This window comes from Pangasianodon hypophthalmus, chromosome 1 (genome assembly GCF_027358585.1).
Source record: "Pangasianodon hypophthalmus isolate fPanHyp1 chromosome 1, fPanHyp1.pri, whole genome shotgun sequence".
NCBI lineage: Eukaryota > Metazoa > Chordata > Actinopteri > Siluriformes > Pangasiidae > Pangasianodon > Pangasianodon hypophthalmus.
The window spans coordinates 3,565,977-3,577,469 of record NC_069710.1 but is presented as its reverse complement, the minus strand read 5'-3'; the positions used below and the strand labels follow the sequence as shown (position 1 = coordinate 3,577,469).

At 41.8% G+C, this 11,493-nt stretch overlaps 1 protein-coding gene across 1 annotated transcript in view; it reads left to right on the top strand.

Annotated features, from left to right (window-relative positions):
- Positions 1-343: 343 nt before the first annotated feature.
- The window catches only part of limd1a (LIM domains containing 1a), a 24,434-nt gene continuing 13,284 nt past the window's right edge, over positions 344-11,493 (top strand). The window contains exons 1-2 of the mRNA XM_026913835.3: positions 344-1,988; positions 7,694-7,795. Of these exons, the coding sequence (XP_026769636.3) occupies positions 893-1,988; positions 7,694-7,795 (1,198 nt within the window). The 5' untranslated portion in view covers positions 344-892. The remainder of the gene's footprint in view (positions 1,989-7,693; positions 7,796-11,493) is intronic.

Here is an 11,493-nt window from a genome sequence, read left to right as displayed (position 1 = left end):
TAATTATGTCAGTGGAAGGTCCTCACAAGGACAGTTAGGTGTGTGTGTGTGTGTGTGTGTGTGTGTGTGTGTGTGTGTTTGTGGGGGGGGGAGGAGGGGTGCAGTGTTTTAGGGGTTAGGTTTAGATGTAGTAATGCATTAATTAACTGCATTAATAATTATATAAGTGGAAGGTCCTCACAAGGACAGGAAGGTGTGTGTGTGTGTGCGTGAGTGCTTGTGTGTGTGTGTGTCTGTGTGAGCGCGCACGTGCTGACTGTCTACCGCTTGACGTTTTCAGTGTACTGTGCCTTTAACTAAAAACCAAAGCGCGCGAGAGTTGTGGGCTCCATCCAGTATAAAAAGTTGGAAGGCGCGTGTTGGGGCTTAGTGCTCGTGTGTGATTGTGTGCTGTGTTTTATGAGAAGCGGAATGTTCTGGAGTAAAATTAGATGAGATTATAGTCAGGCTTCAGTCTCACAGGAGTCTGAAGTGAGACTCTGGGAGTGTGGAAGAGGTCTGAGCTGCTCTCACTCACTTGCCTGTGGTGAAAAGCGGACAGCATCCTGAGTGGGTTTCAGTTCAGATGAAGCGCAGGACTGGACTCAGTCACTCCGACTGCACAGCCTTCACACTGAGCTCTCTCCACTCACACTCGGCTCTTCCTTCCCTAACCGCTTCTCACGAGGATTCTCTTTCACCCTTTTCGCCTGGTTTTTGTCTTTCTGTCTTTTTTCGTGCAGTGAGTGGATATAAGCAGTACAGTTAGTCCTCAGACTTTGGTGAGTTAGCGTTTTCACTTTTCACCATGGACACAATGAAGTGACTTCTTCTCTCAGAACAGCTGAAGATATTTTAGGAGACTTTGACTTTACTTTGTATACATTCGCTGTAGCGGTTTGAATCCCTGAACATGGATAAATACGAAGATTTGGGGCTCGAAGCGAGCAAATTCATCGAAGACCTGAACATGTACGAGGCGTCCAAGGACGGACTGTTCCGCATGAGGAGGGACGCAGGAAATAACCCGGACTTTGAGGAAACCAGGAGGGTGTTCGCCTCCAAAATGACCAAAATCCACATGCAGAAGCATCAAGAAGAGATGGCGAGAAACAACCTGGCAGAAAGGCTAAACGGTGGACATGTCAAAATAACAGATGGCACGTTTTACACCAAAGACAGACCACCTATCAGTAGCTCCAGACATGAAGCTGCATCTAAGCCACCCATTCTTTCAGGACCAAACACATGCTATGAAGGACAGAAGCATCATCCAGCCAGCCCACATGATGCCAGAGTTTTCAGCTATGGAAGCAATCATGACAAAGACCTCTCACGCCTGGAACCTGGAAACTCTTATCCTCAAACTATGCCTCTTCCTGCCAGTCCTTCTGGCACTTGGGCATCTACGAACAATCCTCAATACCAGGCGTCATCACCCACCCTTGGCCTAAGTTCAAGCTCACCTGGATCTAACATGAACCGTGGAGCAACTTCTCCTGTTCGTCAGAGCTCACCATGCCAAACTTTAACACCCACTGGGACGCCTGATTGGTTCCCACCATCAGCCACAGGTGCTCACGGAGAACCAGACCCTCACCACAAGTCCTCTCCTTATGTGAGCCCTACTCAACACACCGAACCCACCATGCCTCAGAAACCCTATGGAGACCCACACCATAATGGGGTTCCTCAAAGCACTGGGACGTGCTCTGCTGTCCAGCTGTCCACGCTAGCACAGAGCCAACCCGAAGCACATCAGCCTATAGGTCAAGCGCAGTGCCACACTCGAGGCCATAGCAGCCCGACTGTTCCAGACACCTTGGCGAACCCTACTGCAGAGCCGGCTCGGAGTGATGCCCACAGCCCCCCTCAGGCGCTCAAACTGCCATGCCACACTCTCCATATACAGCCCGAGCCTGGGCCGTCTGCAGCTGAAATAAAATTAGAAGCTCTAACTGAACGCCTGGAAAAGGAGATGGATGCCCAGCCTATGGCTGACTACTTCGGTAAGGCAGATGTGATCACTCCCAGTGTTTTTTTCCCCCCCTACTAATCTTTTTCTCGTCTGTAATTTTGCAGAACAGTATTTAACAGCCCACTGATTGAAAAACAAGCTGTCTGTTCCACTTGACCTTCGCGGTGTGTGTGTGAGAGAGTGAGTGTGAGTGAAGCAGGGTGGAGTGAGGCCAAGTTGAGTGATGTAGTTAAGCATGTGTCTAAATGATGCATTGTTGCTCCCTGTTGCTTGTATGTCTCCAGGACAAGGGATTTCAGTTACATTCGAGTGTTAATCACTGTTTTGTTTTTAACCTCCTCAGCTTGTCCTAAAGCCTCTGGACTAAACCTTTAGCCTGGGGATAATGCCTGAGCTTTAATAATTCTAGGGTTAGATACTTGGATAAGTTGGATAATTTGTTTGCATTTCATATACGTTGCACCCGAATGGCCCTTTTCATAACATGATCAATTATAGACATTAAGTAAGATGATAACACTGTGGTATAATTTGCACCAATAAACCCACCATTACAGGGCTGTTGATGTAGTGAAGCAGTTAAAGGGAACATGAATTCACAGATCTGACCACTAGATGACAAATTTAGTTACATGAAAGTGCACAGCAGTGTTAGCAAAATCTGGCTGGTAGCTGTCCTGGTTTGTGAATATCACGTCCTGTTATGATAGCTTTCCTGTATTTCAGGAATTCAGCCTACTTCTGCATTTAGCTGCTTAGCACAGCATTTTTTTCCCCTTGACCTCATATTATTTGTAAAGAAGATTTTATTTGAACAGTTCTGATTTGATGACATGAAGTTAGCAGGATCATTAAAGGAGAATTATTTAGAGATTATTTAAGAGGATACACAGATTTGAAGGCTGATAAGTGTCTTTAGTCCATAATCCTGATTGTCAGGAGTTATCAAGTACAGAGTTTACAGAAGAATATGTCTAAGCATACATACTGACTTTCTGGGTTTTTCTCAGGTTGAGTCAGTATCACAGAAAACAGCCAACACTGTCAAGCACCATAGCCTATTGTTTACATATATACATGCAACCACTAAGTGATAACAGATTTTGGTGTGACTAAGTGAAAAAAACAGCACATTCAGGATGATGTGTTGCGTAGGACTGACTGTCTGTCCTCATTCAGGTCTTCTTGTGCCGCGTCCTTACACTCCAAACTGTGGCTCATTCTCTGACTCACTCTGTCAGGCCACAAAATGGACTGAGTGACGAATGGAGAGCTTGGCCTTGCTGATGCCTAAGCATATTTTAGAACTGCATCTTGCTTTTCATGGCTCTGTCTTTTTCCAGTGAAAAGTGGGTGAGAGTTGACATCACTGTGTCTATTCTCAGTCTTTGTTCCTGTGGTCAGTGACAACAGGCCATTGCTTTGTATGTCTGTCTTGAAACACATGAAACCATCTCATTTCCTCTATGATGCAGCCCAGAACGTGGACAAAAATAGCATATTTCCATACAGAATTAATACAGAATTAAAACTGGTTTAGAGGTTGTGCCGTGTCATGGTTAAAGATTGGCCTGTGTTCATTTGATCCATTTTTTTTTCCTCTGGATGACGCCAGTGCCGCAGTTGATCAAAACACCCACAGAAAATGATCTGAGCCCTCAGAGATAGTAAGAATGATGTTAGTACACAATAAATCTTTTTTAAACCTAGTACACCTTTTGAAAGGCTCTGTAATAACAGCATTATAAAGTCTGACATTGTCTTAACAATGCACACAATATATTGTGCAGCCCTACAAGCTAGCAAGAAATCCAGATGTAAGAAAAATTCATTCATTTATTCCTTCGTTCATTGTGAGTAACCACTTTATCCTGGTCAATGTCGTTGTGGATCCCGAGCCAGTCCTAGTAACACTGGGCTCAAGGTGGGAGAATTCAGCCTAGATAGGACACCAGTCTCACAAAAAAATGTTAGTGTAATGTTAGAGGTGCCTCCAAAAACAAATCTTTTTACAAAGCTTTCTCAACTATCAGAGCTTACTTGTGGATTATTTCTGCCATACATGCAGCATTGTGCTCACTGGCAAGGTATTGAACAAAGGTTCTGGGAAAGTGCACATGCAGCCAAACTACTGGACTGGGGGGGATGTTGAGGAATGTCTGGAAAAGCAGTTGTAGAATTTTTTAAAAGAGAATTTGAGCCAGAGCCAGGAGATAATGATAAATAGGGAAGTGCTACAGTGTGTACAGTGTCCAAGAGTCAGTGGCTCAGGAGTTGAGATCCAAATGGAGGAGATACAGTATAGTGACCTTCTCAGTCTAGACATTTAAGCACAACTTTTTTTTGCTTCAGGAGAGACAGATGATCAGATATGATGTGAGACGGAGCAAGAAGACAAAGGAGCAAACATACCAGCACACTTTATCTTAATTCTCTAAATTTCTTCATATCTTCTCTCTTACTCTAATATCTTACAGTCTCTCTTACTAATATCTTATTACTAGATTCCATAAACAACAACATTCCCCAACAGAGGCCTAGAGATGTTTAATGACAGATAGTTTTACGATAAAACCTTGGGCCTGAATCTTTTTGTGCTTTCGACACAGTTTCCAGGTTCCCTGTTTAGAAAACTTTTAACTAAACTAAACTTTTCAAAAATTTTTATCTAAACTAAACTTTTCATAGGCATAAACAACAGAAAAAGCAGTGTACTATGCAGAATTCCTTTAACAGTTGCCAATAGCTATAAGATCATGTGACCCAATCATGAGCTGTAGGTCCCACTCTGTCTCCTCCAATAAATAATGGTAAATGGTTCTTAACATGACTATTATATTTATTCCAGATTTATTGTTTGTTAAGTGGGCTCATGTGATCTCTTCAGTGCTGGTTCCAGTTCGCAACTCAACAGTGGCTCACAAAAAAAGAAATTTGAAGAGGCTGGCTCTCAAAAATAGAAATCTGAAGAGGATGGCTCTCAAAGAAATTCGAAGAGGGTGGCATGTAACGGAGTCATCATGAGTCAAAAATTCCTTTGAGTCCTTAAACACATGCTCCTTCTTTAGCTTGTCATTTTCTAAAAGTATCATCGAGTCCGTTCAGTTGTTCTGCAAAGCACTCTTATTTATTGCAACTTTATCGCAAAGACCTCTGCATGTAAATATTGATTAGGAATTTTGCCTATTTCGAGCAAACTGTCCTGTTTATCACTTTCAACACTGCAGTCGCCAACTGACATGCATGCTCAAGGGTATGTTTGATGGTACACACATGGGAAATGGTGTATGCACTTTCTGCAGCTGTGTTCAGAAGTCCCCAGGACAGTGAGAATGTGCATGGAGTCTAATCACTTCCCCCTCTGTAGGGCAGAACATGGACTGGGCACTTCCTCTTGGTGGGGGGTATGACACTCTACTACACATGCTGGGTCTCAAAAATGAGTATTTTGGCATAACTTGGCGTGGCATAAGAAACCATGAAGTTGAATCAGGCTCACATCAACCTGAACCTCAGTTCTTAATGCTTGAAAAAAACATTATTATTATAATTATTGAAAAATTTCACTGGGAATACTAAACAATTAAACATATACTGGCCTTAAGTTCACTTCTTTTGAATTCAGCTATTGAAGGGTTGGATTAAAAGATTTAAGCTGTAGAAAATATGGTATGCATTTTAACATTGTAATTCACTTTGTGGGACTTCAGAGAACAATGGAATTTGTTTTCAAGCATCATAAATTCAACTTCTGAAGAATCTGATTTAAACACCATATAAATCATTCTTGTTGGATAAAAACAAGAATGTACAAAAAAGATTTTAAGCCCACATGATGAATTTATAAATGCTTTATTTTTTCATGTGCCTTAAAATTAATTTTAAGGTACCTGTGAGGCTTATGAGTTATTTATCAATTAATTGAATTGAAATATGCCTCGGTGCAAAGTATCACATCACAATAAAAATGCTCACCATCGCTGAAAGTGTCACAACTACACCTTGTTTCAGTATCAGTTGTATATTTCTGTGTACTATTAGAAAGCATTGTAGTTAGTTTTGCCTCTGTGGTATTTTTGTATGGAAAATGTTGTGCTTAAGGCAAGTAATATGGGTGTGGTAGTGTCCTCTAGTAGAGCTTAACACTTCAGGGGTGGTTTGTTTGGAGAGGGCCGAGAGGGTGTAGGCAGAGCTTAAATGCATGATGGTTGAACCCTTAGAGAACAGAGGCTTCTTTGTGGGTGTTTATTCCAGCCTATCCGTGACGTTCCTCTCTACCTTGGAGGAGAACTCGCTCTGGGTAATGCTGTTAGCCCAGCGTGATGCTGAACATCATGCCATTCCTCATCTGCTCTCACACACTGTGAGGCCTAGCCTATGTCTGCATGTTTAACAAAGACCACTGTTGTGTAGGGGTTTTCTTTTTTCACCATTTCATTAGCAGTGCTGTAGATCTTGTGACCATGTCATTTAGCTGAACTTGCTTTGTGTTGAAAAGCACATTTTGTTAACACTGTTAAATGTTTGGAAATTTCGCTGGCAGTTAGATGAATGTGTTATGTCCACCTAGATTTTTTTTTTTTTTTTTTTGCATCGAGAAGTATCCAAGGAGCCAAATTGTATGGGATAGCATATTCAACAGTTTTCTCTCTGAAGGGTTGTAACCAAGACTGATTGTCGTATTTACGCTGTCTGTGTCATGGCCTGTGCAGGCACTTCTGTCTACAGTTGGCTGTGAAATGAAAGGAGGTTAACAGTGGCACATTATAAAGGGCTCAGTTTCCCTTAGCTCTTTAGCAAGGCTTTACTGCACACTAAGTGAGCGTGATTATTGTGACAGGGCCGTAATCGTATTGTTGCTCCTCATTGAAGACTGAACTGGTAAACTAGGGGCGATAGTGAGATGGCAGGGAAATAATTATCATCAGGGTCGTGTCCCAGTGTGCCAGCTCTCTCAATAATCAACATAATAGGAAACGTGGCACAAGTCCTTAACACTGCTCTCATTTAATTTATTATGGTTCAAAATGACTCAGCTATTTCACCTCACTCCCTTTACCCTTCTTCAGTGGTTCTTTCCTTTTCTGTCTCTTATACCCTTTGTAATAATTCTTCCCACATCCTGCTGATATGGAGAACGTGTGTGGGATTGTGTGTGTATCATGTTTGGCACTGTTCTGTGGGAACCCTTCAGCATCTGATTACACTGATCATGTGGCAGAATTCTCAGCATGTGTGCCAACTCAAACAAGTAAAGTGGATTATATTTCCACTCATAATGACACAATGTGCCACCAGAATGCTGTGCTTCTCAGCTCTTTTTTTTTTTTTCATCTTATTTGCTTATTCAACAGGCAGTTTCATGCCCAGCGTCTTATTTCATGTCATGAAATGAATTGATCTTTTAGACTGATACGAGCACATGAGCTGTAGCATTAGTGAGTGCAAATATATTGCAAATATATAAAAGTACTTTTTGCACTGGTGGGGGGGGGGATGTGGTGGCAGAGGCTGCATCTCTGATTTAACCTTTAGTTAAGTGCATTTAAGTGCACGCCCAATGACACACCATCAGCACACATAGAACCGGCACCAGCCGAGCGAGGTTTGTTTGCTATGGTGCCAGTGTGGGATCGAACCCATAACCCCAAAGGTGTTATCACTGTGTTGGGTACTGCATGTAATAATAAGGGTGGTATTGATATGGTTGTGTTGTGGCTCTTTTTGTTTTTGCAGGAAGTTGTGTGAAGTGCAGTAAGGCTGTGTATGGAGCCAGTCAGGCGTGCCAGGCCATGGGTAGCCTCTACCACGACAGCTGCTTCACCTGCAGTGCCTGCAGTAAGTACCTCGTCTCATACACACCTCTCAAACTCTCTCTTGCGTTCTCATGTTTATATTACCTCTGGTCTCTTCCTCATCTATTTTTCATTTTAAATCTAAAATCTCAGTGTGCTTTACGTACTACTTTAGATCTACAACAATTACTACATATCCTAAAAAATATCTTCTGCGGATTTAAAAAGACCTATAGAGTGAGCAAACCCATTGTTATTCTAGAGTTTATGGGCAATACATGAAAAAACGCTTTCCACTGGCTTAGCTGTGACTGATACCCAAGATTAACAGCAGACCTGCCTCAGCTGAGCAACGTGCTCAGGGTGGGTTACATCACTTCATGAGATCAGGATGATATGCTGGAGCGAAATCATTTAGAGCTTTAAACATCATAGCCATGAATTTGTACTCAGTGCAGAATTATAGCCAGAGTAGCTTGAATATGACTGGTGTGATGTACTCTGATGTTCTTTTCGTGGTAGGAACATGAGTTGCAGCATGAAGACGTAAAGAGAGAGCAGTCAGCAAGACACTGCAATGGTCCAATCAAGAGGGGTAACATACTGCGTGTCTGATTTTGGAAATGTTTATTTATTGATGGGTATTGCAATCCATTTATTCTTAATCATAGAAGGAGTAGGCCTAAGGACACAGAGATTTGAGCCCCAGCACTACAGTACAACAGATAGAAAGAGTATTGAAGTGATGTGGATTGAGACTGAGTAAAGCGCACAAAAGCACTGTTTTGGAAACGCTTGGTTTATGAGCAGCACTTTAAAATTGAAGCCCAGGAACAACATTAGCGCATGTAGCTGCTAGAGCTGTAACTTGGATTCAAAACCTTCTTTCATCAGTCACTATTTTTCACACAGCTGAGTAGAGAAGAAGAGTCAGATGTCTGTGAAAATGATCATCAAACACGGCGTCGTGGCATTGGCAGAAAGACAGCGGCAGCCAAGTTGGCAAAATAGGTGCCTGGGCTTGGATATATTTCTGAATCTGCATATGTGTTATTTATTGAGTTAAGAGTATTAACCCCTGGGTGCATAACCATGGGTTAATTACTCAACCAGGTAACATTCAACCGTTGTGTTCTTTTTACCAGGTGTCTTACAGTGCTGCCTATCTTGGCCTTGTGTGAGCGTGGTAAACTGGTTGTGCTCGCTTATTTGGTTTCAGGGTGTGTCTCCTTTTAAGTAATGCCAAGAAGATGTAAAGAAAAGTCTGAATGGAAAGTTACACTGTACAACGGAAAGATCATATTATCCTGAGAGTGTGTGCTGAATGCAGCAGTTTGAAATATTTTACTGGAGGAGGAGAAAAGGAAGGGTAGACCTGGTTTTATAAAATTAAGTGTAATTTCCCTCCTATTACTAGCATGTTATTTTAATCATTTTCAGTGGAACCCTTATAAAGGTATTATAAAGGGCAAAGCTATTAAAATGGCAAGATTTGTTGACAGTAGAGAGAATTTAAATTTAAATTTGGTATACAGATTTCTCTAAAGCTGCTTTATGACAATGTTCATTGTGAAAAGCACTATATAAATAAATTTGAATTGAATAGATAGTGCCTTAAATAATCAGGATTGCAGATTCATGCCACTTCATGCCACTCCTGTCCAGCATCCACCCAAATTGCAATAGCGTGTTACTCATGTCTTTTTAATTGTACAGATCATGCTGTTTATTTAGTTATCCCTACCCACCCACCCAAAAAAAAAAAAAATTAATTGCTGGCTGAGGCATTGAGGGGGTGTCAGGCTTAAACACTGAGTTGGCTGCATTGTGTGTGGGCTTAGAGTTCATGCTGTGAGGTGGCGTGTGGCCAGGTGCTGCTGGAACTGATGATTCCAAACAGGAGCCATATGTTTGTGTTCAGACAACATACGTGCCTCTAAACCAGTTTCATCAACCCCCACCTCCTATTTAGGCTTGGCACTCCAACATACACATCAGTGCCCAAAAACACCTGAAAGGGAAACTTTCTGAGGCATTCCTAAGCTTCTCATCTGCATGACTGGGGCTCTGGTACAGCTGAATCTGCTACTTACAATTTCTTCCCTAATTACTCGGGCAAACAAAGGGAGGGCCTGTTAATGTGTTCTGGTAGCTATTACCATAGGCCATAAGCAAAGACATTCCACACATTTCTGGACCTTGTGCGAATGCAGTCTGTTGAACTTCTTTGTGTGTTTTGAAAATGTAAACATTTTTGTCCTGACCCCTTGCAGGCTCCCTTTTGTTAGGGTTCTTGGATAGCCAGTTCTACCTCATCTGTTCCACATTGTAACTGAGAATAAGCTATTTGTGCTTCTGGAGGTCTGCCAGTGTTTATGAGTCTACCTGATGTCTATCATTGTTTATGAGGTTGTGTATAGCTGCTTTTTAGGGCTGCTGTGTGTTATCCCATTAAGAAAGGGCCCTTGCTGAACAGGAATGCAGCCTGAGAGGAGGTCTCTGATCCTTGGGTGGGATGAGCAGATGGATATCAGTGTGGGGTGTTATGTCAGCTGGAGGCCGTGAGAGTGAAGCCTGGAAAATGAGAGAGGAAAGAAGGGTGTCCGATCTCCTGGGAATGTTGTGTATGCACTCATTGGACAGTGTATTCAGAAAGTATTCAGACCACTTTATTTTTCCTTCAGCCTTATAAATTAGATTAAATTTGTGTTTTTTTCCTCATCAACCTTCAAAACATGTTCCATAATAATAATTTTTTAAAAAGTATATGGGTATATTCAGTTCATTGGACATTTCGAAACGTACATCTCTGTCTTTATAAAGCCACTCAGCTGATAGTACATGTCAGAGCAAAAAAAAAAAAAATACAAGCATTGATGGCAAAAATACATCCATGGACCTCTGAGGCAGGATTTGTCGAGGCACAGACCAAAATAATGGTACTGGCTTTGGTCAGAGGTCTTGTGTGGTGATGGGAGAACTTCCCAGAAGGACATCCATCTCTGTAGCACCTCAGTGGGCCTTCATGGTAGAGTGACCAGACGGAAGCCATTCCTCAATAAAAAGGCACACGATGACTTGCTTAGAGTTCACCAAAAGATCTTGAAATCCAGATATGGCTAGCTTGTAGCCTAATACCCAACAACAAAGTCTCAATACTTGTGTAAATGTGATATTTCTGTTTTATTTTAATAAATGTGACACCCCCCCCCCCCCCCCCCCCCCCCCCCCCCCCCCCCCCCCCCCCCCCAAATACCTTTTTACTATGGAGTTGTTTTTTTTTTTGCAGATTGATGAAAAAATGCATTTTAAGACATAAAATTAGGAAAAGGGGGTCTGAATAATATCTGAATCCACTATATATGAACACACATTAGACCTGTTAGTAGGTATAAGAAAATAACCATTAGACTTATTGTATCTATTGTTTTTTGCCCATCCATATTGTTACTATTACATGATAACCCTGGGAAAACTTTGATTTCAAATGGAGTGTGCACATTTATAAATATCACAGATTAGTAGTTTACACTACATAAGTAATATATGGTTTAATGGTGAGTGTATTAAAGCCCTGGAGATGAATAACACATAGTGTCACGTTCTGTGCATTGTTAAGTGGTCAGGCCACCCACAGACACAAATTACAGTGAACCAGAGCTGTAATACAGAGAGTCTTGTGGTAGACAGTATTAACAATTTCAGTGTTTCATGGACAGGAAAAAAGTGTCAAACGTTTGT